The 24,994-nt window shown below is 47.9% G+C and overlaps 7 protein-coding genes across 7 annotated transcripts; 3 read left to right on the forward strand and 4 right to left on the reverse strand.

The window, feature by feature from the left end:
• Positions 1 to 1,021: 1,021 nt before the first annotated feature.
• EsH8_VIII_000153 (uncharacterized protein) lies at positions 1,022 to 1,862 on the forward strand (the record flags this gene model as incomplete). Its single annotated transcript, XM_083269195.1, has 2 exons — positions 1,022 to 1,153; positions 1,203 to 1,862. The coding sequence occupies 2 exons, from the start codon at positions 1,022 to 1,024 to the stop codon at positions 1,860 to 1,862; spliced, it is 792 nt and encodes a 263-aa protein (XP_083128963.1).
• Positions 1,863 to 2,549: 687 nt separating this feature from the next.
• EsH8_VIII_000154 (uncharacterized protein) lies at positions 2,550 to 3,901 on the reverse strand (the record flags this gene model as incomplete). The annotated part of the gene is made up of 4 exons (XM_083269196.1): positions 2,550 to 3,303; positions 3,357 to 3,468; positions 3,532 to 3,641; positions 3,726 to 3,901. 4 exons carry the CDS (start codon positions 3,899 to 3,901, stop codon positions 2,550 to 2,552), a joined length of 1,152 nt encoding a protein of 383 aa, XP_083128964.1.
• A 1,449-nt stretch (positions 3,902 to 5,350) lies between these two features.
• On the reverse strand, positions 5,351 to 6,070 carry EsH8_VIII_000155 (uncharacterized protein; the record flags this gene model as incomplete). The annotated part of the gene is made up of 1 exon (XM_083269197.1): positions 5,351 to 6,070. One exon carries the CDS (start codon positions 6,068 to 6,070, stop codon positions 5,351 to 5,353), a length of 720 nt encoding a protein of 239 aa, XP_083128965.1.
• A 6,142-nt stretch (positions 6,071 to 12,212) lies between these two features.
• Positions 12,213 to 13,196, reverse strand: EsH8_VIII_000156 (D-isomer specific 2-hydroxyacid dehydrogenase; the record flags this gene model as incomplete). The annotated part of the gene is made up of 1 exon (XM_083269198.1): positions 12,213 to 13,196. One exon carries the CDS (start codon positions 13,194 to 13,196, stop codon positions 12,213 to 12,215), a length of 984 nt encoding a protein of 327 aa, XP_083128966.1.
• An 853-nt stretch (positions 13,197 to 14,049) lies between these two features.
• EsH8_VIII_000157 (uncharacterized protein) lies at positions 14,050 to 15,792 on the forward strand (the record flags this gene model as incomplete). Its single annotated transcript, XM_083269199.1, has 5 exons — positions 14,050 to 14,230; positions 14,290 to 14,371; positions 14,661 to 14,699; positions 14,750 to 15,119; positions 15,190 to 15,792. 5 exons carry the CDS (start codon positions 14,050 to 14,052, stop codon positions 15,790 to 15,792), a joined length of 1,275 nt encoding a protein of 424 aa, XP_083128967.1.
• Positions 15,793 to 16,680: 888 nt separating this feature from the next.
• EsH8_VIII_000158 (HpcH/HpaI aldolase family protein) lies at positions 16,681 to 17,609 on the forward strand (the record flags this gene model as incomplete). Its single annotated transcript, XM_083269200.1, has 2 exons — positions 16,681 to 17,023; positions 17,122 to 17,609. 2 exons carry the CDS (start codon positions 16,681 to 16,683, stop codon positions 17,607 to 17,609), a joined length of 831 nt encoding a protein of 276 aa, XP_083128968.1.
• Positions 17,610 to 23,661: 6,052 nt separating this feature from the next.
• Positions 23,662 to 24,773, reverse strand: EsH8_VIII_000159 (uncharacterized protein; the record flags this gene model as incomplete). Its single annotated transcript, XM_083269201.1, has 2 exons — positions 23,662 to 24,518; positions 24,728 to 24,773. 2 exons carry the CDS (start codon positions 24,771 to 24,773, stop codon positions 23,662 to 23,664), a joined length of 903 nt encoding a protein of 300 aa, XP_083128969.1.
• Positions 24,774 to 24,994: the final 221 nt, after the last annotated feature.

Here is a 24,994-nt window from a genome sequence, read left to right on the forward strand (position 1 = left end):
GCAATCAGACATCTGGACGTCTGTCATACATGTTGCAATTGAATAGGTGAAATTCCCAACATGTACAACCTTTTACTCCAAAATGAGCAAAAGCCATCTGCAACTTGCTCTTGTCCGCCAATCACAGCAATTTGAAGACGACATAATGGTTTTGTCATCGATTCCTTGAACAGAACTTTCAGATAAAATCGTGTCGAATATTATCGTGGTACCAAAATTCACCTCAAAGTTTTCTTCAACGGGGGTGGGATACCCCCATGACGTGTCCTGCCACACATGACAAACGCCTTGTGTTTCCTGTTGTTCTGCCTCTCACCAAACCCCGCTTCTTTTCGCATCCTGTTTGCTCCAAAGTAATACCTAGTCAACTTCCACGATGGTGTGTGCCAACAACTTGAGATCACACGACCCATTAGGAGGATTAAAAATACGCTGACCCCCACGCAAGCGTCTAGTCTGTCCCTAGTCCGCTGCCCAAGCGGCTCTGCGGGGCTGAACTAACGGGGCTGACCCCCATTCACCCCGTATTTGGTGCGGAGAGCGGGGCGAAGGCAAGGATACTAATCCGTGAGGAGGGGGTCCTGGATCGGAAATGGTCTGATGCATGCATTCTCGAGAAATGTTAGACTCTACCCCTCCCAAGCCAGGTTAAGTGCATCCGTATGTGCAGGTCCCCTTCAGGATGACGACTCACGTACCTAGTGTGTTTGGCAATACGCTCCTTACGCCTTCCAGACCCATCATTCCATACCACACACGACAGGACACGAATCAACTGGGGCCCGCTTAATACACAAACCCACCTCCAGCCGATGGTCGGAACTAGCTGACGGGGAACAATGCGGGGATAGGAGAGCATTATCGTGGGGGTGGGGGTCTTCCACGTGCTCTAGGATGGGGGTTTCGCGATCCAAGTATCAGAATGATGTCCGTCAAGGGAAGATGGATATGAAGCCTGCACTAATTCGTGATGAGATGGCCATGAATTGAATCTCTACGATAACACCACGCACAAACAACAATGGCGAGCATTCTGGAAAAGCTGTTCTCTCTGCAAGACCGGACGGCAGTAGTCACGGGAGGCACAAGGGGCATTGGCCAAGCCATGGCAGTGTCTCTTGCAGAAGCTGGCTCAGATATTATTCTGATTCAGGTAGGATTTGGTTGTATTCAAGCCCCATGCGAAGCTAACAGTGTTGCAGAGGGATGAGAGCAACACAGAAACAAAGACGCAAATTGAAGCCCTCGGCAGAAAAGCCGTCATTTATACGGCAGACTTATCAAATCAGCAACAGGTTGAAGGCTTGACGAAACGCATTCTAGCCGATGGCTATGATGTGAGCATCCTGATCACCTGCGCGGGCATCCAACGCAGACACCCCGCTCACCAGTTCCCCATGGGGGATTGGGACGAGGTCCTGCAGGTCAACCTCAAGACGGTCTGGACCCTGTGCCGCGACTTTGGCGCTTACATGCTCACGCGCACTCCCAATCCGGTCAACGGCCATCGTGGTAGCATCATCAACGTGGCATCACTCGTGAGCTTTCAGGGCGGCATCACGGTACCCGCGTACGCAGCAGCAAAGGGTGGCATTGCGCAGCTAACCAAGGCGCTGAGCAACGAGTGGGCGAGCCAGGGAGTCAATGTGAACGCCATTGCGCCTGGGTACGTGGCGACAGACATGAATGAGGCACTGATTAATAACCCCGAGAGGGCGACGAGTATCCTGGCTAGAATCCCCGCAGGAAGATGGGGCACACCAGATGACTTCAAGGGTGCCACGGTGTTTCTTGCGGGGGCGGGGAGTCTGTACGTTTCGGGAGAGTTGCTTACAGTTGATGGGGGCTGGATGGGCCGATGAGCTCTATGTTCATGTATGTACTTGGTTAGACGCCGCAACGGCAATGACATCTATACTGGGATGAACCCGAGAAAGAGATTGAACATGACCGTATCGGGAGTAACTTATGATCTGCCGAGAAGCGAACCCCGCCTTAGCCCCTATTCTGGCTGGCGGCACCACAGTTGTTGCACAGGTTCCTAAACCATGGTAGATCATAGAAGTGGAGTTCAGTAATAGGATATCGGAGAATTTCCTCAAAAGATTTATGTTCCGTGGGGGTGTTCGTTTGTATTTATCCCAATATTATATGTGTCGTCTTTTGGAGCTATTTTGTTTCTTTTCACTGTCATAGAGTGTTCCTTTGCTCGAGAAGACCCTTGCTGACGACACTTGATACTGGAAACGCTCAGGTAAGCTGGCTATTTTGTGGTATGCCAGCGTAATACATGTCCTGTATTGCTTGAGCCGGAGTGCCAAATCCATTTCTTAAACTTGTTTTCAACCTGATCATCCCATAGCATTGTATCCAATTATAATATACTTTGATTCATTGAACACTTGGCCATTGGGTCATTCAATTAGAAAACAAGTTTCACAGATATTGTCTTGTATGTAGTTGAATAAGAATTATTTGACATTCGTATGATTCAAATTCCATAACTGATACAATGCTGTTGCGCGTCATGACGTCCTCATATAAATCCACTACCACTCACGGATGCTGCCATCAGGGCCGTGGAAAACCTTGCATTGCCATGGCTCCGTCTCCTTGGAGATCCTAATCACCATTTCCTCGTCGATATCAATGCCCAGTCCATAGCCTGTGGGCGCTTTGACATAACCACCCTCAATGTCGAAAACCGAAGGGTTCTTCAGATACGTCAACAGATCAATGTCTCCTGCCTCAGTGTTGTAGTGCATGCCCAAACTCATCTCAAGAATGGCAAAGTTGGGCGCTGACAAAGCCACTTGTACACTCGCCGCAAACGCAACAGGGCCAAGCGGGCAGTGCGGTGCAATCGCCACATCGTAAGCCTCAGCCATCGTCGCAATCTTCTTAGTCTCAGAGATTCCACCAGCATGAGCAATATCGGGCTGAAGGATATCGACACTGGCGTCCTCAAGGAAGCGCTTGATATCCCATCGTGTGTAGAGACGCTCGCCAAAGGCGATAGGGATGGTAGTCTGGTTTGAAAGTTGCTTGATGGCTTCGGGGTGTTCACACAGCAAAGGCTCTTCAATAAAAAGGGGCTCGTAGGGCTCAAGGGCCTTAGCAAGCTGCTTTGCCATGGCCTTGTGCAGACGGCCGTGGAAATCGAGACCAGCGTCGAGTCCAAGAGCCTTGACCTGCTTGAGTCGCTCAACAGTGGCCTTCAGTACTTTAGGCGAGTCGACCCAGTTAAGGTCTTCTGTGGCGTTCATCTTGACGCAAGTCAACCCTTGTTCAATACGCTTTTTCCTATTGTGAAGGGTCAGTATGGCTGCTCTTGGTTCGCCCTGGATGTCACCTACGCTGCTGCCTCAACATCTGATGGTCTGTCGCCGCCAATCCAGCAGTAGACTTGAACCTTATTACGGACTTGGCCGCCCAACAACTCATAAATGGGGACCTTCAATGTCCGTCCTATACGTCGCACACCGTAAAGTCAGCTACTGATTCAATGTATCCAGGCCGTTGTCACCGTACCTTTCAAATCCCACAACGCGATGTCAATGCCAGACATTGCGGACATAAAGACAGGGCCGCCTCGGTAAAAGCCATGTCTCCAGAAAAGCTGCCAGATGTGCTCAATATTGCTACTCCACAATCAGTAACTGGGGGGGGGAACGAAAATTCCATCCAAATCATCATTTTGCCAAGGTTGGAGAGGGAGGTCATACTTTGCTTCAAGGCCAACTATTCTCGGGATCATCTCCTCAAGACTGCCCTCAACAGCCAGGTCGTGGCCCTCGAGTGTTGCCTCACCCCATCCATACTCATCATTCTCGTCGGTGATCTTCACCATGAGCCAGCGAGGCTTTACCCGGTAATACCGTACCGATTTGATCTTGGCCATGATGTCTAGGCAGCTGTGAGGTGTGTGTGAAGTGCTCAAGATTGACGTCGGTCGAAATTGAGCCCGTCTGAAGTGTGCACTGATCTGAACTGTTTGTAAAAGCACTTGGGATTGTACGTCTGATTTTTATCAGGTCTATGTCTGCCGCCAAACTCCGACATAAGGAGACACATTATGTTAGTCTGATCCACCTCCAGGTTTTGCGATCAATGGGGCCGTGCTCCATTTCCCCGTCCCCTCGATGACCTCCACAGATCCCCCACCCCCAAATGACCCCCACGAAAGCTGGTACAAGAGGTACATTAGGGGATGGGGGACTTCGATCCCATGATCCCCACTCATCGGGTCACGGCACAGTTGGCTCGGCGTTGTTTCCGTTCCTCCCTCATTCCTCGGTTTTCCCCCTCACACATGCGGCTTGTGTGGGGATTGCACTGCTTGGTGGATTCTGTTACGATCTTGTTTTCGAGGATTGGTTCAAGGCAGGTTTCCGTAACGGCTCGAGTGTCATTTTTACGGCAATGCCTTCGGAAGCCAAACCCATCAATTGATTGGTCCCCAACAGCACACCGAAAACCCGTGTTGGGGAAGAGCGGGTTCTGATTTCATCGTTGCTTACTAATGATCTGTGTTGCTCTCTTCTCATTAAATGGCGATGAAATGGCGATGTGGGACATGAGTCAAACACTGACTGAAGATCAGCAATGGTTACTAGTACATTTCCCGTTAACCTTTGGGCCATAAAACTGTGGTTCCAAAAAATACACCGGTTCCCATTAAAACAACGTAATATCTATTTTCGTGAATGTGCCTGCAATCAATGTGTTGGGGCCAAGGAATCCGTTTTCTGATTGCTCCAATCAGAATCACGGGGCTAGTCTGTATCTTAATGTCAAGTCACAAGAACCTATACTGTTTGTTTAAAGTCTGAACTGCTTATATACAATTTGCTTAACTCCGCCAACAGCTCTTCTATAATCAAAAAATTTCTTTTTTAACTGCTTTAAACTGTATTTCTTCATCTCCGAAGTTCGTTGAAATAGTGACTGAATATAACTGATTATGGCAATGAATAAAAAATCAATTAGTGTAGGTAAACATGCCTGCACTTCTGTTAACATTGCTTATGAGGACTGCAAGAGCGCCGCTCTGAAACTTGCGCCAATCATCGAGCTGTGCTGTGACGGAGATAAAATGCAGTTACAGACAATTCTGCCTGCATTTAGCACATTACTGAACGTTTCTTATTTCCAACTGTTAAGTTTCTATTCTTGGTATTTAGGTTGTATGTCTATTTAGTTGATAGGATCCCCTTACACCTGAACACCCAACTCAGCCAGCCCACCTCAAACATCACCTGAGAAGACAATAAAGTAACTAGAGCAAGGTAAGTTGATGATGAACCGCCTTGCTCTGGGCCCCTAGAGGAGCGAGATTGTCAAGTAATGCTCAGTTATCGCAGAGCATAGTAATTCCCTTCGAAAAGATGGATCCAACTCCCGGAACAAAGCTTGCCATACCACTGGCAATGACTCCAACTATTCCGCAGCCGCCCTTCTCTTCAACCGCTTGCGACGAAAATTGAATTGTGAGGCTATCAGCCAGAAGAACCCCGTCGCGGTACAAGTTGGCCTTAATGATAGAGGGAACCCTATGCCCCATAGAGTGGTACTGGCATTGAGCACCACCTATCGGGCACTGGCACTGTTGGCTAACAGTCGCTGCAACAGCTCCGCAGGCTGGTGTCTTCCAATAGGGAACGCCTTCCTGCCAGGTCAGGCCATAGCAGTTTGTAAAGACATCCCAGGCTGCCTTGTCGCTGCCACGCTTCAGAGATTCCCAGATTGATTGGACCAAGGCTTCACGTGAGTCGTGAGGGCCGAGGCCAGGGACCCGGCCCCATTGGCCGTTGATAATGACCCGGGCGTTGCCGTTATGGTCGGTATAGTGCGACGTGCACTTGTCGTCATTTGTTGGATAAGTGTTATCGGATACGACGCTTTGCTGATTGCCACTCGCTCCATAGATCTTCTGCCAAGTGGTTTGGAAAAGATCAAGATTGCCAACGTTGACCATCTGGTCGCTGAACCGGACTTCGACTTTGATAGCTGCCGAAGCAGCCCGACTGAGGGCTGTAATAGCCAGTACGATGGGTCCGAAAGACTTCATTGTCTATCTCAACATTAGAAACAATGAATATTTATAAGAAGTAAGTAATGGACTAACCGATGATTGGGGATAACGTTTATAAACGTAAGTTTAGAAGGTATTGCTAAGGTTGATAGAGAAGGGGCTTGGTGAAGGAGTCTAAGAAAACAATATTTCATACGACCCTTGAGTGCCTTATATACAATGGCTCCATGACTTCTTCGTATGGTATTCCGGCTGCTTCGGCGAAAAATAATATAATGTGGACTTTAGAACAGGAAGCTTTTCGTATTTTATTTTAGATACTATATGTCTAATTAAAATCAGCAAAGCTAGTACACAGTTGTCATACTAGCAATATGACTATACGCCACAAGGTATAGAGCCTAGTAATGTTGCTTAACCAGACTAGGCAGTGAGGATGGCTTATTGCTTGTCCAATCACACTCCGCCCGTATAGTCGGCATGCTGCTTCCGGATTACGATTCTCAGGACACTCACTCACTACCTACTACGCATTGGTTAAGCTTTTCGGCTCTGCGGGCTGCCGCGGACTCGCGCCGGTCCCCACTGGGCCCCGCAGGCACCCACCGGCTCCGTCACTTGCTTGATACTGAATGATTCAGAAACCATGACTGACCTACACCTCAAAAGGCTAGCAGGTAAAAAGTGCATTGCACTTAATTTCCCGACTTCCCGACTTGAAGCGGTTGATAACCTTGATGCCTTTGCATATGAGGGCACGTTCCGGGGCACGTGCTTGACCATCAGTCAGTTATTCGCCTACAACCCCACTGTCCAGAGTAATTACAATGAAAGGGTCATCGGCACGTATTAGTGCCACTCTAAGGAGATCTAAGGCTTGACCCGATGTGTCACCGATTATAATGGCGACAACTCCGCCATGACCAAGGCGGTCAGCACAAGCCCACTGGAACCGGCATGCCAACAGCGGTATAAAAGATTAATGTCTATTATTCATATTGTTGGCTTTCCCCTTAAACGCCCAAGTATGCGAACGTGTCAAAAGAAAATGTTCAAGCGGCATGGTGCCCTAATGCCTTGTGCTATCTGACAACATCTGGCCTTCGGTCGATGTATTAGTGTTATTGGTCGTTTTTTCGTGCGAAATTCCTTCTTCCTCATCTCGACTCTCACTAGTCGTGTCGCTTGGTTTCGGATCATCGATAGGATGCAACCCTCTATCTTTGATGAACAAGCAGCCAATTAAACACAAGCCAATTAATGGTATCTGAAGAATGAACACTGCTCGACTTGCTGCCATGTATGCATCCAAGACTATTGACATGTCTTGGTCACTTAACTCTGGTATAGAGTACGTATTGCTAGCCAGGTGGCTAAACTCTGGCGGAAGGTTTGCTTTGAGAGTCGCCTGCAGCACCGCCGCCGATACAGCCAGACCGCATGCACCACCGGCACACCTGAAGAAATTGCGGTTTGATGTGATGACTGCTCGACGAGACTTGATTGAGTGTGCTTGAAGAGCAACTAGAGTTGGCTGGAAAATAAAACCAACGCCAATTCCAATAATGAGCAAAGGGATGACAATGATTCCGGGTTTGGTGTTGCGATCATAGATCAACGTCAGACCCGCTCCCCTTTAAATCTTTCGTCAGCTCCTGAAAATATGAGGCTTCATATGATGTGTTACGTACAGTGTCCAAAGGCCGAAGCCCGCCCAAATGACCTCTCCATATCGTTTTACACGAGATATGTATTGGCCTGATAAAATTGAAAACACTGACTGGCATACTACCAGAGCAACATAGATTGCAGCCGATTGTATAACCGAAAACTGATGTGCGTTCTGAAGATAGAGTGGGATGTAATATAGGTAAGCTTGGTATGCGGCACCAAATAAAAAAGACTGAGTTAATAATATGACGACGACTTTGTTCTTGAATATTGGAACTATGACACAGTTAACAATGTTCTTCTCTCACTACGATTGACCTGGCGGCTGATTACCTGGCATCATGGGAAGCTTTGCAAACTTCCATTCCACAATTACAAAAGACACAAGGGCGAGGGCTCCAATTGTCAACATGCTGATTACCATCGCAGAGTTCCACGGGAAATAGGCTCCTCCTGTAATGTGTGAAAAACTAAACTTGATATCATATTCAGACTCAAGGAAAACGTACCTCCGGAAATAGGGATTAATAACAAAATCACACCGAGCGATGAGGTTAAAGAGCCTGCGTAATCGATTTTCTTGGCACTCTCCATAAAGTGCTCTTCCGCTGGTTTAGAAGGCAGGAAAAAATATGAGATGATTCCAACAATGACTCCCAAAGGTGAAAGCATCCAAAAGAATGCTCGCCAAGTTGCCCTCTCAACAAAGGCGGCTGCGAGGAAAGGTCCTAGAACGTTTCCCAAGCCAACCATGGAACCAAGAATGCCCTGATATTTGCCCCTTTGCTCAAGAGTAACAACATCAGAGACAATAATCATAGCGAGGTTGGTAATACCGCCTCCCCCAATCCCTGCAATCCCGCGGAACACGTAGAACATTGCTGCATTCTGCGAAAGCCCACAAAGCAAATCGGCAAATGCTAAGAGGCCGATGGCGCTCAGGAAAACAGCCTTCCGACCAAAGATATCGGAGAAGCGGCCATAGAGCATCTGGAAGGTTGTGTTCGCAATGAGGGATGATGTACCGGCCCAAGAGATTGTGGCTCCTGCATCGAGATCGGCGGCGATGGTAGGCAGGGTGATGCTGATGCCATTTTGATCAATGAATGAAACTAGTAAGGTGACTGCAAGAGTAGCAAAGACCACTAGGAGTTTCCTCAGCGGGAGGATGTTCGTTTGATCATGAAGGGCCTTCTCGGCGTTGGTCGTCTCTTGGTCGCCCCTCATGCTTCGATACTTTTGTGGCAACCCTTGCTATGAGATGGATAGCATCAGGTAGCAGTTTTGACGAAACCGATTTCATATAATTTGAAGGACGCAAAATGCCCAACAAGTTTAATTCAACGGCGAGCGAATACTAGTTTGCGAAAACTGTGGCCACCAATCCGGCGTGGAGTGCAGATGCCATTGCCCGGAGGGCCAAGACCGGATCACCGCCAGTCAAAGATTGGTCCATCGGCCTCATCTCGGCTCCGGGGTCGGCGAAGAATTTGCGAGCGGCGAATCGATGCGACTATGAAAATATGGATGCGTCATGCTTGACAGGGGCATCGGCAAATTTTGAAGCGATGGGCTCCACATTGGTCTCGTCGCCCATCGGAGCATCCGATGCCGACTGTCGTATACCCGCTTATCATACTATCGGATCCCCGACATTTTGTTTTCACGACTGTGAGGGTTTGGGCTCTCTTGGTTATCAAAGACGATATCTCCCGATTTACTAGCAATATTTCTGGCATCTTATCACATATTTTTGCTGGAAAGATAGAATCCCTAATGATAAGAACACATAATGATAAGGTAGTTTAAATACTCCCAAGGTTATGAGCAGCAACATTCGTGATCTGAAAATTGGTTGATTGCGAAGTGTTTTTGAAGTAGTCAGAGTTTCCTGTCAATACAAAAGCATAATGTTCAATACAGCTAGACTAAGAAGAGCGTTATCTTCTCCAAAGGAGTTCAAACTATCCATTCAAACCAAAGATCATCCAGAAGAAGGAGCGGCCTACTTCAATGAAGATTTACTACCGACGCCACCGGGTAGGTTTATTGCACAATTGGAGACAACTTTCTAACCAATCATATTTCAGAACACCGAACCTGGACAGCTCTGCATTTCTTCACTTATTACCTAACTCAGACCTTTTCTCCAAGTTCATACAACCTTGGGGCAACATTGATCTCCATTGGCCTAGTATGTGGATCTCAACCTTCTCTAAAGATCGTTTCTTAGTCTAACATCCGAAAGCAATGGTGGCATGGCATGCTGGCGGCCGCGATCGGCTCAGCCATTCTCAGTGTCGTTGTCATTCTCAACTCTCGCGGCGCAACCCAGTATCATGTGGGCTTTCCCGTCTATGTCCGAGCAGCCGCTGGTGTTAACGGAGCAAAATTGTTCATCGTCGTGCGTGCATCTGTTGCCGTCATCTATTTCGCAACCCAGTCTTTTTATGGGGGCATGCTCACTTCAGTGGCATTACGCGCAATATTTGGGTCAGGCTGGGATAACATTCCAAACCGTCTGCCTCCCAGCGCCGGCATCTCCTCCAAAAATCTTTTGGCATTCTTCATATTCTGGATTATTCAGTTTCCAGTCATGTTTATCCACCCAACCACCCTACGACACCTGTTCGTTGTGAAGTCTATAGCAACGACAGCTGGCCTGTTTGGAGTCCTTGGGTGGGCAGTCAAAATGAACGGAGGCAATTTAGGGAACTTTAACTTTGGCAAAGAACCTTTGAGCGGTGCTGCTCTTGTATGGCCTATGATTCAAGCCATAAACAGTGTCATGGCTGCGCTTTGCCCAATTCTCGTCAACCAGCCCGATGTTGCTCGGTATGCCACCAGGCCCGCACAAGCAACTTGGTCACAAGCCATCGGAATCTTGGTAAGCAAAGTGCTTGTTATGTTCCTGAGTTGTGCAACAACAAGCGCTGCATCAGGAGTGCTTGGCAAGAGTTACTGGAATGTATGGGATCTTTACAATGCAATTCTCACAGAGTATTGGGGTCCCGGAGCACGTGCTGGGATGTTCTTTGCGTCGACGGTAAGACAAACATTGTGTTACATCTACAGTTTGAAGGGATGTTTTGCTAAAGTTTATATCCAGGGTATGATTCTCGCCATTATTGCGACAAATGCGGGTTCCAACTCTCTTCCAGTTGGTGCCGATACCAGTGGACTTTGGCCTCGGTACATCAACATCGTTAGAGGTCAGGTTATATGCGCACTCCTTGCACCTCTGTGTGTGCCCTGGAAGATTATCGCTAGTGCCAGCTCATTCCTTACTTTCTTGGGATCCTACACCGTGTTCCTGATGCCAACTTGTGGAGTAAGTAGTATCTCGGATCAACAACCTAGTTTGCCGTTATGCCATATGCCCATTCTAACTTAATCACTAGATCATGATCGTAGACTACTGGATTTTACGCCGAGGCAATTTTCACGTTCCAAGCCTTTATACTAACGCCTGCGGTTTTCCTTACACTTACTATAAGGGATGGAATCTGCGAGCTGTCGCAGCATGGATAGCAGGGGTTGCATTCACAGTGCACGGCATAGCCGGAAACTTGGATCCAAACGCGGTAAACCAAGCGAGTAAGAATATGTACAAGCTTGGGTTCTTGTTATCGCTCAGCATGGGCGCATTGGTATACTACATGGCTTGTTTGATCTGGCCACCACCAGTTTATCCTAGCGGATTCGAGTCAGAGACGACATCAGGATTCGAGGATATGGCAGCATCAGAAGGATTCTTCCCTGGTGAGAGTGTTGACACTATTCGTGGAGTTCTCTCTGCTATTGATGGTACTGGTGTCAATCGAGTTTCAGTGAAGAAAATTGGTACAGAGTCCGTCAGCGAAAAGTCCCCCGTTTGAGGGATCCGGAAAGGGTTGACTTGGACCACTTGTTGAATCTGATGTCTAGAATAAATTTACTCGCTACACTTGCCCAATTTTATTTATAGATATCGTTCTTATGCTTTGAGCCACTGGGCTATATATCGCCAACCTTGACGCATCGAAGGGAACCTATTTATATTCAAAATCTGTGACTTATCATAAATCAGTTCATTTCTTTGGATGCCATATAGTATTCTATCCAGGCCTGTCGGGACGTCATTGAATACGTGACCTCTGCGTATATAGCGCAGTCCTACCCGTTTTAGCTGACCCGGAATGGCTGCCATAAAAACGGTGTGAGTTATGACGTCATGCTATTTACTTTTCCTTTCCATTGGATCATAAAATAGCTGATGGGCAGAGTAACCGATGTAAGACAATAAGAGCATTAAATATTGTTGGTAAAGAAATGTATTTACGGGGACTTCACAGATGAACCTTTATACAAGACTCATGTTTAGGCATTAAATCCACCAACATGTTTAAAGTAACAAGACGAACTAGAATGTATTACAATTTCCGGATAATGTAGCTAAACAGCTATCGTCTGTTCCTTCACTGACTCATAGCCACCCTAACCACTTTCATGAGTGGACAATCTTTCTTCATGCGTCAGGCGTAGATTTCAAATGCTTCCAGACGTTGTCTATTGCCGAAATTGCCGTCTTAACAACAGTCTCCCTCGTTGTTGCACCAATGTGAGGCGTGCTGATGACTCGTCCAGTTTGCCACAATGATCGATAATTCTGGGCCGTCGGTGGCTCTATTTCGTGACAATCCAGGCCCACCCCAAATAGATGACCCTCTTCAAGCACCTGGGTCAAGGCTGTCTCATCAACAATGCCGCCACGTGCAACGTTGATCAGAATCGCATTTGGCTTCATCGCGGTTAGCTGTTTTAAACCAATGAGCCCCCTAGTCTGCGAGTTGAGGGGAATATGCAACGTCAAAACATCCACATGTGGAAGCATGTCCTCGAAATTTTGCACTCTTGTATGGGCGATATTGCCCCAGGCATCAGCCGAAGCAAAAGGATCGTACGCCCACACACGGGCATCAAAAGCCTTACGATACATCTCCGCGACGGCTGTACCGATGGCGCCCATTCCCAAGATGCCAATAGACTTGCCGTTAAGCATGATGCCCATGCAATGCTCCTTTCTGACCTCTTTACCAGCTGCCTGCTTGATTGAAATGTCCGCAAGCTGTCGTGAGACAGCCATGGTGAGGGCAAGAACCAACTCCGCAACTGACTGTGCATTTATACCAGGCGTGTTGCAGATCGCTATATCCCTCGAGTCGGCGGCGTCTTTATCGATGATGTCAATGCCGGTGCCCTGCTTGCCGATTGCGCGGAGCTTACGCGCCGATGATATATCTTCGCCAGAGATGACTTTTTCGCGGACAAGAATTGCATCAGCATTATCACGCCAGTTGTGGACTTCTTCGTCGGTGGAAAGAATAGTGTGGAAGAGGGTTTGACAGTATTTGACAGAATCCTCTGGAAAGCTTTCTAGAAGATACATAGTAGCCTTTTTTGTAGTCGCAAAGTTTGAGTCGAGCGGAAGCTCAGTTCTTGAGGGAGCCATTTGAAAAGTAATGGGGCGTTAAAGGATGTCTGATCGGACCAGAAGGCTGCGTGAGGGACCCTTGACAGGGAAATGGAATTCAGAACGATAATGGTAGGTAGTGTTGACACTATGCTGGATAAGGCTATCCGAAAATGCTGCGAGATGTCGATATTGATATATAGAGAGTTAGTGAATGAAGATCATGTATTTCTAGAACCAGCATTCGGTGATAACCGAGGAACTTTTCAGTACTCACTCGCTCAGTGATGTCAATAGACTTGAGTCAACGCCATCCGCTACATCTATTAGCAAACTAAGAAGACGGAAGCACATCCCGAGTACGGGCTCTCGCGGCTTCTTTGAGACACCCGCCTGCCGATAGTGCCCCATACGATATGGTTGGAACTGATTCGACTGCCGACGAACCGAGGTCTTTGATCACGTCAGGAATAGCTCAGTGTGCGGTATTCCAAGCAGATCTAGATCTGTTAAGCCACCCACATGAAATCATGATTATTACAAATTAGTAGCTATTTCAAGCGGGGTCACATGTTGAGGTGCTCTGCGCTGGAGTGGCCAAGTTTTGACCCAGTGCGGCTTTGATTCCCGTGGCCCGGCCACAGTCACTTACACATTGCAAATTTGCGGAGACCTGGGGTCTTTGTGGGGAATCCTAGCAGTCATTATCTTTTCTCCATGGGGTAATTCCTTTAGGTTTTTCTTCGTTCGAGGTCGGGGCCAACGAGGGAAAACATTAAAAGACGTTAAGCACGCACCTTTTGAATGACAATTGCACTTATTTATCAAAAAGTTACATATTTCTTAACTTTTAATCTACTTACTCTGCAAGTCCATCGAAATCCAACACATCATGGCTGAAAAACCTGCCGGCGATGTCCAAGCAACCTCCGAGTGTCAGGAGAATGCCACTCACAAGCTCAAAGATACTGAACCTACGGACTTATTCATTGACCCGGCTGAGGAAAAAGCCGTAGTGAGAAAGCTCGATCGTGTTATTCTTCCCATCATGGCGGTTGTCTATTTCTTCCAATGTCAGTCTTGAATATAACTTTTCATATCTTCGAAATCAGCTAACCTTTCATGGCCATAGACCTTGACAAGCAGAGCATCAACTATGCTGCAGTGTTCGGACTCTCCGAGGACTTGAAGCTTACAGGCTCTCAATTCTCTTGGTGTGTTTCGCTTTTCTACTTTGGACAACTTTGTTCCGAGTATCCAGCTGCCTACCTGATGAGTCGATTGCCCATAATCAGGTTTGTCGGTGTTACAATGTGTGTATTCTCCTATAGCATCATTTTGTTAAACACTGGTCCATCTGACATATTCCTGACACAGCATACTCTGGGGTGTTGTAGAGATGTGTTTGGGTGTCTCCCAGAATTTCGCCAGCTTAGGTGCGATCCGTTTCTTGCTAGGTTTTACGGAGGGTGCCGTATCACCTTCGTTCATGATTATCACTAGCAACTGGTACAAGCGCAATGAGCATCCAGTCAGAATAGCGTGAGTCTCTCTTCTGTCCTACTTTTTATTAGCTTCTTTCTCACAATCAGTCTCACGGTGCATAGAACGTGGGTTTCAATGTTTGGTGTGTCTCAAATCATCGGTGCTCTGTTGATGTATGGCATCGGTAACGGAGTGCACACTATTGCAACCTGGAGAGTTCTGTTCCTTGTTTGTGGTGGATTCACCATTGCGGCCGGGGTCTTATTCGTCTTCGCTATGCCACTCGACACCAACACAGCTTGGTTCCTTAACGAGCGAGAACGCTACGTCGCTACCCAGCGCCTAGCTCTTGATCGTGCAACCCGCGATCGGGCTCACTTTGATTGGGCCCAAGCTAAGGAAGCTTTGACCGATCCACGAACCGCTCTTTACGCCGTGATGGCGTTGTTCATCACTCTTCCCACCCCCATAGTCAAGGTCAGATTGCGCTTTTTAAAAATGGCAGCACAGGCAAAACTTTATTGCAAATATCCTGACAGTATACTAGTTCTCGTCTCTGGTTATCAATGGCTTCGGCTACACCAAGTTTGAAACCATGCTAGTCGGTCTTCCTAGCGGCGCCATAGCCTTTATTCTGGTCTGGATTGGAGGCTTAGGACCGCGTTTCTTCCGTAACTCGAGATGCTTCTTCGGTGTATTTCTTGCCTCCGTGCCCATGCTGGGGAGCTTGCTTCTCGTGGTTCTGCCAGCTAACCTCAGCTGGGGCATCGTAGCAAGCACGTGGCTCGCGGGGAGTACAGCGCCCCCTCTTGGACAGGTTGTTGGCTTGATGGCTTCTAATATTAAAGGCAACACCAAGAAGTCTGTTGTTAGCGCTGTGTTTTTCATCTTCTACTGCATAGGTTGCATCGTCGGCCCGCAGCTTTGGCAGAAAGAGGACGCGCCACGTTACACGAAGGGCTGCATCACGAGTGTTGTGAGCTTTGGGTGTCTCATCCTCGCTCTGATGGTACACTATTTCACCTCCAAGGTCTCCAACAAGAAGCGCGACAAACTTGCGGCTCAATCTGGCGATGAATATCATGAAGGGATGGAGACCGATTCGGATTTGACAGAGCGACAAGACAAGGGCTTTAGATACACCCATTAAACTGGAGATAACCCCTGATTAAACTTTTTAACCTTCGGATTCTAGGCTTTTGCAGAAGTTTAATTTTCTTGGTTGGAATTTAAAGGAATTAATCTTGTACTATTGCACAGAGCAAGGAGCGTTCTCAAAATCATAAATCTGGGATTTGTGTCTTTAAAACCCCGAGTGCATTCTTCGGCATACCTGCTACGGTGTGATTCTGAGTTCTTCCAGTATAATCCTGTCTCTGCAAAATAAACCATCGATAGCAAGTACTTCGCGAAATTTTTCAAAGCTTTAGAGCTTCGCTGTGTTCTCAGCTTTGTAGGGAACTTAACTGTCCTGTCATGTTAACCTCGCTAAAGCGACTTCAGCTACCTAATGAGGGTGTTCCGATACTCCAGGCGTCGGATTTAACACCGGAAATGGTCAAAAATGCAGCGCGCGTCATTATTGTCCTTATTAAATCCCGCGGGTTACATCTTCCACTCAGTCGAGGACCAGCACTGCAGTGTGATTTAAAGGATAACGGCAACGACTTCCGCATGCCGAGGTTGGGTGGCTAGCTGGCCAGAGACATACTTGACCCCACTGCGGCTTCGATATCCGTGGTCCATTTTCATAGTGCCCACTCCTTGAAATCGGCCCCGCTCGGGCGCGATTTCCGGTCTTTCGGCTCTGGGCGTGCGAGGTATAACCGAGATTTTTAACAGCATGAAGCACGTTGTATTGATTGTCTTCGGGGCGGTATTTCATATATGAGCGCAGCAGGGAAAATCAATATTCTTGTGCATTCCTGCAATATTCCGCCTTGAATTGCTTGTTTCTTCCATCCAAAGGTCTGTGATAGAAGCTAAGCTCCTGACTGTCTTTTTCACTTTCCCCAACATGACCTCAAAATCCTCAACTATGCCCGTGGAATCGAAGACAGAGGCGGCTACGAAGCATATTGCCCCGAATAATTTGCTTTCACTGGCCTCAAAGGGTAAAATCTGCACGGCTTTTGGGATTAAGATCATTGCTGGTGGCGAGATTGTACACATTGCGAAATCCTCCGGCTATGACTCTTTGTTTATCGACCTCGAGCACACTACACTCACCATTCGCGATGCTGGGCAGCTCTGCATTACCGCCAACTCAGCTGGTATTACGCCATTCGTCAGGGTGCCCCACGAATGCGGTCTAGGATTCATGCAGAAAGTTCTCGATGCAGGAGCAATGGGCATAATCGTCCCTCATATCCATACTGTCGGTATGTATATATCAGCCCAAGGGCGTTCGCCAAATACTATGCCCAAATTTCGTCTCTGAGCTAAATAATTGTTCGTTCTGGCTAATTCCTTGTGGTAGATGATGCGCGCCGCGTCATCAACGTCTCCAAATACCCTCCCCTTGGCCATCGCTCTATTAGCGCCGGATTTGCGCACTTCGAATATGCTCCACTCCAGCCCAGTGTGGTCCAGGCCGAGCTCAACGCCGTGGGCTCGACCGTTTTCATCATGATCGAGACAGCAGATGCTCTTGCGTGTGTCGATGATATCGCGGCTTTACCAGGGTGCGATGTGCTATTGGTTGGATCCAACGACTTGGCCTGCGAGATTGGAACACTGCCGGACTGGGATCATCCCGACTTCATACAGGCTCTTAGCAAAGTTGGCGCAGCTGCCGCTAAACATGGGAAACAAATGGGAATTGCAGGCTTATATCACAGGCCAGACATTCTGTCCAGAGTTATTAATGAGTTCGGGGCCAGGTGGATTGTTGGTGCGCAGGATGTTGGACTATTGCTGGCCGGTGGCCGAGCAAATTCGGATCTGCTACGAAGTCTTCAACATTGACTAGCATGAAGGATGAACTTAAGACGAGTCAAAATGGGACTCCCATGACCAATATAGACTTTTTGACTAAGGATAAGATAAATAATTATTCCTTTTTAGGTTGTTTAAATTTGCTTGAGTTATGCTACCGGTATTGCTGTCACAGGGCCATTCTACGTTCTCGATACGCTTTGCACTAGTGAAACTGAAGTAACTTGTTGTAAGTAATTGAAGGGCAGTCTGGGGCCCCGCAAATCCACTAAAGGTTAGCCGCAGTGTGCTTATGTAAAGCCCGACTAATGGGGGCTGGGATCGGTTCACACTTTGGCGGTCCCCCGCGTTGTTGTGCTCAATTTACTGCCGCGAGATTTCTGACATCATCAGGATAGGCTAGAGAGTCTCTCATACAATCAATTCAACGACAAACACTGCACACCACTATTACGCGAGTATGAGCTCCGAGTCGGAGACCCGCCAGACGAAGCGACAGAGGGGGTCTGGACCAACGATCGAAGCTGCTCGAGCTTCCACTGCGTACGCCACCTTCTTCATCTTTCTTATTGTTTGGGTTCATTAATGGGGTTTTTCTTCTGTCTTACTGATATTGAACTGCTCAGTTGTCAGGCATGCCGTGACCGAAAAATAAAGTGCTCCGGGAATCAGCCTTGCCGTTATTGCACCAGGCGGAATATTCCCTGCCTGTTCCGAGAAACTGTTAAGAAGAAGCTTTATCCGACTACGTATGTCGAACAACTTGAAGAGCAAGTAGCCAATTTACGTAGAGCAGGCCTTCCCACACAGCCAAGCTTTGCGTCATTGACACACAGGAGTCCCGTTCAGACTGTTCTCGACTCGGCTGAAAGCCCAAAGTCGGATTCCCCTATGGCAAACAGCAGTCAACCCATTCAATCTGAAGCTATTCTAGTTCCGGAGCTTTTGCCATCTTCTGCAGAGTTCTTTGATTCTTTGAGCAATCGCGAAGAACAGAACACAGAATCTAGCGAGCCAGTTAAGAACAGTAAGGCCTATTTTCTTTTTTTCAGGTGATTGTAATGGACAAAAAGAACTGACTGTGACATTTACAGAACCCGAAGAGCCTGAAAGTATCACTTCATCAAGCCTGCATTTTAGTTACCAGGTTAAAGTACTCAAATCCGTTTCGCCTGCCGACTTCCAAAAAGAAGCGTTATCACCACAAGAATCCTTCAACTTGTCAGAAAACGCCTACGGAATTGCACCAAAAAGGCCTGATGGATGGGAGCAAGAAATAAGACTACCCTCTTTAAAGGAGGCACAGGACCTTTTAGATACCGTCTTAAACTCTCTGGGAAACCTACAACATCTTTTCGAACCACGGGCTTTCTGCGATCGGCTTTCCGAGTCTTATGCTGCTACAGTTGACAAGACAGATATCTGGTATGTCGAACTCCTGATCGTTCTGGCAGTTGGAGAGCTATTACAGGGGAATCCACGCAGTGATGGAACTTTGCCTGGGGCAGATCTCTATGTGGAAGCCGAGACGCGTCTACCGGGCATTATGACTCTCCGTAGGAAGGGAATGATGGCTATCGAGATCCTTGGCACAATGGCCTTCTTCCTCCAATGTGCTGATCTTCGTGATGATGCATATATTTACGTAAGATTTATCTCGCCTGCCAGCCTCATTCTGAACTCTTCAAGGTTCATTATAACTGACGATGGATGGAATAGGCAGGAATGGCTTTACGACTTGCTCTGGCAAACGGCATGGCGAACGAAAGCAGCTACCAGAATCTTATTAGATCTGAACAAGCTCATCGTCGCAGGCTATGGTGGACAATCTACATGCAAGAAAGGTATGATGAATTACGGAAATGAAAGTTGGAAATTGCACATGAAACTTATACTGCCCAGGAGACTCGCTGCTGCCACCGGGCAGCCCTTGACAATACAGGATTCTTGTATTACTACCAGATTACCCAAAGACTCCCCAGGGTTTGTTTCCATTGCTGCAATGAGAATCAATATCGAACTAGCAAAGATCACTGGACAGACGATGGATGGCGAGTCTTTTTCTTAGGCCCCAAAGGAGTATTTACTAACGTATTGAAGTCGTTTACGGTTCTCGAAGCAAAGTTGTGAGCTGCCATATCAAAAGTGTCAGGAACATTTTGAAGCAGCTCTTCGACGTGGCAAAATCAATACCACCCGAATATGCTTCCAGTCGTGTTAAGAAGCCTCAATTGTCCAGAACAGAGGGCACGCTTTACCTTATGCTATATCAGGTATGCCATATCTGAGATTCCTTCAACCAGGTAGAAGGTATTTGCACGATCACTTCTGATACGCACCTTTAACAGTGTGTTGTCCTTGCCACGCGCCCAACTTTGCTGCACCTAGCGAAAATAAGACTCAACGCAACAAATCCCGAGCAAGAAAACATTGTCAGAACAATGGAACTCGAGCAGCTTTCCAATGCCTGCATAGAAGCCGCAAGCCGTTGCCTCGATGTTCTGGACGCATTGAAAGAGCAGCGTCTCATAGGTTAGCGAGTGAATCAAAAAAGGAAAAAGAAAACAGTTCGAACTCAAAACTAACCGTATGATAGCCAACTTCGGCTTTTTCGATCTTGACGCTGCCTTTTCTGCCGCATTCGTTTTCGTGCTTGTTGACAGTATTTACTCACATACGGGTCGATCTTCTAGCGTCGAGAATATCCGGAAGGCCTCCGAAATCTTGAATTACCTCTCATCGCAGGGCAACAAAGCGGCCGAGAAACGTGGGGCAGATATTAACCAAATGTGTAACCATCTAGGTGTTTCGTTCCATGAATATCTACAAAGCACCAACGGGCTACTTCAGGATAATAACGAATCGCAGGGGCCTGAAACTGAACTGGATGGTACTGAGAGCGGGTCGCAACAGAACTGTGAACAAAGGCCCTTAACAGACAATCGAAGAAGAGAAGACGTACATATAACGGAATGCACACTGCCGCAGCAGGAGCTATCACCTTCTCAGTTTGACTGGGCCCAAGCGGCTGCTACATTCTTTGATCAAAACCTGTCCGATCCTCAAGACACGCAACAGTCGATGGCGGCTGCCTTATCATTTGGGGAGGGTGGTAATGAAATTTGCAGCAGCCTGTACCTAGATGACTTTTCTTTAACCGGCGTTGTTGAGACAGATTGGGCGGAATTAGGGAAACAGCTTGCATCTCAGAACGAGCTTCCCTAGAAAAAAAAAAGGAATACTTGAAACACAACCTGGGATAGGACATCACACTTGCTGGTACTACAATCATCGGGAAGCTTGGGGTTGTTAGTATCCACTCATGTCTAGATTTAACAGGCTTCGTAGACTTTATTCGTTCAGTAACTGCCATTAATCATTCCAAGTACCTGAAAGATTCTGTAGTAATTCAAAGTTTGGCATCCAGATTGGACTACCGCCATCTTGGTCGATCCAATTCGCAAGTTCAGCAACCATCGGCCAGGCACCCTCGAATTCTCCAACCGCAATACCTCCATCTCCGGGAATCCAAAACTGGTTGAAGCTATCGTCAACTGGCTGTTCTGAGTTACCCCCCCTACTATCCTCTCGTCCATGCCTTTCGTCGGCTACTCCTTGTGTTCTTCCAGCTCGCATCTGAGCCGATGCCATTTCTGCAAGGCCTGATTCTCCGTCTTGAAGCTTCTCCATGGCCGCGTTGACAAGGACCTCAAACGCGTCTCGATATTTACGAACCCAAGGGGCCCTCTCACCCATGACAAAAAGCACCAGTGAGCAGGCTCTAATATCATTTGACAGAGCCACAGACCAGAGTGCATTGCCCTGAGTCCAGAGGCCATACAAAAGAGTGACCCCAGCGACAAACACTGTCTGAACTGCGATGAAGCTATGGCCATAATCGAGACTTTGATGGAGTCTCTTATGCGCCTGGCATATGTCACCAGCAGCTCGCATGCATAGACCGTAGAAGGGATCAGAGGATGGCAGTATAGGGAGGAAAGGTTGGGTAAGAAGCCTTAACGCGCGGTTGTAGAGCAGTAAAGCATAGTTGAGATCGGGATGTGATGCTGGTATAAAATCCCCCAGAGATGCTCGCCACAGTTGAAGACGCTGGTAAAGCCGATCGAGCTTCGGTCGGAGAGCATCAAGAGTTTTATCCGTGCGGTAAATGGAGTGGTGGATTTTTGATTCTATGCGTCGCAGTTTGAACAATGTAACAGCAAGTGTAATGTCGTTTCCGGCGATGCTCGACGCAGAGGCACTGGCGTTGATCTTGGCATTGGGGAGCTCGACATCAATCTGATTGTCCGCAATGCTCAGAGGACGACCAAGCGACACTGCTATTGTTCTCTCAAGAGAATAAACAGACCAAAACAGGCGTCTTCTTCGCTGAACCACAGCTTCATTGTGGTTATGCTCATGTGCAGCGCGGTGTAGCCCCAGATCAATGGAAGTCCGCATTGCTAGCCCAACCATGTACCATAACCCGTGACTAGATGTTGACCGAAGGTGGAACATAACCAAGAGCGTCATGGCCTCAATGTTCTGGACTGTCCTTGACTCCCTGGCCGCGGATATGTGTTGCAGGGCGGTTATGTATAGAGCCTTGGCAAAGGATGTCAGTATCCTGGCTTGAGAGAGGTTCAATACTCATACCTCTGGAGAGAATCCTGGTCCCCGCTGCGTGAGCTGCACAAGGGTTGCGCCCATGGCATATACAAGATACAACTTGAAGATTCCAAATCGTTCAGCCTTTGTTAGACTCTGCGATGATGTCTCTGACAACATGACTCGCTCACTATGCAACTTCCATAATTCCTCAGGTTCGAGGAAGGGGTATTTGGAATGCAATTGAGATATGTATGCCCTCAGCATCTTGGAACCTTGTTCATCGCTTGGGGGTTCCTTAACGCTGTGAGCTAAAAGGTCTTCCACGGTGATGCATCTTGGACTCGGGTTGATGCAGTTGGATTGGTTGCCAACTGGGCCGTCTTGAATGTCGGGTAACATTTTATTCCAGACCGTTGCTTGTACCATTTCGCCAAGGTTCAGAGCCAAAGAGAGCCCCGATGATGGGCCGACGTAAGCGGGTGCCTCGAAGTTTCCTAGCGAGACGTGCGCAACTGCGTCGCTTAGAGCATTCTTGTCTCTGCCCGAGGGAGTTGAGAAATCACTCGCAGTTTCCCTTGGGGTTGAAGTCGCTTCGGGTGTAGGGATCTGAGCCAGTTTGGTCTCCAAGAAAGCCACCCGCTCCTCTAAAGCCCGGGTATATCTGCATCAGATCTTCAGCTCATAGTCATTTTGGTTTTAGTTAGAGAAATCCTACTCACGCAGTTGACGGAGCTTCATCAGTGACATCTACTTTATCACATTGAACTCCTGCGCGTCGGCAGTTGGAGCAAACAGGCGATTGATCGTCACACTTTAAGATGGTATCAGAAGACGGTTCAGGTTACAATGGCGGGCTTGATCGGATACCTTCTGCTTGCGGCTCTTACATCTTGTACATGCAGTCCTTCCCCTCTTCCTAGGATTCATAGGGGGGGTGGTGGAAACAGCCAGGGGAGACGAGACGAACCGCTGAGGTCCGGGCGACATCTCCACTATCTGATAACGATACGTGCTCTGAGGTCGGCTCAAAAACCAATCGAGCATGACGTGCGGACCCCCGATTTACATAGTTGCCAAATCCAATTAACGGTGCCGATGTCGCCTACAAGAGTCGGTGGCTGTCGGACCCATTCCGTGCAAAGCTAGTGCTTCCTCGGAACCTGTCCGACCATTGCCGAACGAAGTCCGATCGGATGCTCCGATGGCACTGGGCATTTCAATTCAATGAGGATTTCCGTCGCCGTTTTCGGCAAACGACATTCCCAACAGAGCAGAGCCTCGATTGGTATTTGGCTCTCAACATCTACGCAATAGGCCGGGTGGTCATCATCGAGCAAATCAGACGCGAACACTTGTTCCCTTACAAGACTGTAATGCGACTCAAATTCTGCCAATAATCGTACACCCAACAAACTGCAGATAGCACACACCAGTCGCTGTTTGATGCACACATATATGTATTGATTATATACTATTTTTGCTCTTCTGCGCCAGCCATCCATTCCCTGTTCGGTTTGTAAGGGAATTTAGACCTCATATGCTTCGCAATGTCTCGTCTCGTCGTTACCCAGACACCCTCCTTCTCCGCAATGTACTTCATGAATTTCCTCAGCGCCTCCGATCTACCCGGCTTGCCTATGATGCGCGTGTGAAGGGGAATGTTCATAAGCTTGCCCCCTTCCCTGTAAAGGCAGTCGAATGTGTTTTTCAAGTACTGCTCATAGGTCTCAGCCACGGAACTACCAAAGCCGGGCGACATGTGAAATTTGCCGTCATTGCAGTCGTAGTTGTACGGAATGAGAAGCATGCCCTCCCGCTGTTCCTCTGGCAGGTCTTTCTCCCAAGGCAAGTCGAGCCAGTACGGCACATCATCGTTGTAGCATTCTGAAGACCAGAGGAACTCGCCTCCTAAGCTCTTCCATACTTCCGGGAACAATGAGGGTGTGTTGGGGGTTCCGCGACCAAAGTAGGCGCCAACTGGCATCTCGCCTGACACTTCTTTCAGCATCAAGATGTTTTGCTTGATATACTCCTTGTCCTCCTCGAGTGAGTAATTCCAGATGTCCAGCCATCTGAGCCCATGGCAAGCGATCTCGTGCCCATCTCGGACTAGAGCCTTAGCAAAGGTTGGGTTACGCTTAAGGGCATATGCAACAGCGTATGTAGTGAAGCTCCACCCAAACTCTTTGAAGAGACGGATGAGGCGCCAAGAAGCTGAGCGACTTCCGTACTCGAAGTCTTGTTCAGCGTTCAAGTATCTGGCACCTTCTTTGTAACCCCCAGATGCGCCCTTCTCCCAGAGGTATGGCTCCGAAAAAGGATCACCGTCTAGGATACTACGCTCTCCTCCCTCTCTAATACATTATCAGTCTCAAGAATACTTTCCGTAAGCACTGGCGACTCACTCATAATTCAGAACGAATGAAACCGCAATTCGAGCACCGTTCGGCCATTTTGGATCAAAACCTTCTTCTCCAAATCCTGGGAAAAAAACCCTTAGTGCTTGTGGCCCAAAACCCAGATGAGGACGTACTCACCTTCAAAGTCACGAGGAACTTGGAGGCTTTCTTCAATGTGAACCATCTTGAATTTTACAAGCCGATAACAATGAACACTTGACGGGCAAAGATTGAAAGTAGCTGCTTACACCACAAATACCATGCTGTCATCACAGGAGATGCGAAAGGTTGCTAAATCAATCATTATATATCAGCGGAAGTTGCAGGATTCTTCCGGTTTCACCTGAACATACGATAACGAATTCGGAGCTCACGCTGGCTTCCCCGTGGACAACTGATCGTTAT

The sequence above is a fragment of the Colletotrichum jinshuiense genome, chromosome 8 (genome assembly GCF_051148585.1).
Source record: "Colletotrichum jinshuiense chromosome 8, complete sequence".
NCBI lineage: Eukaryota > Fungi > Ascomycota > Sordariomycetes > Glomerellales > Glomerellaceae > Colletotrichum > Colletotrichum jinshuiense.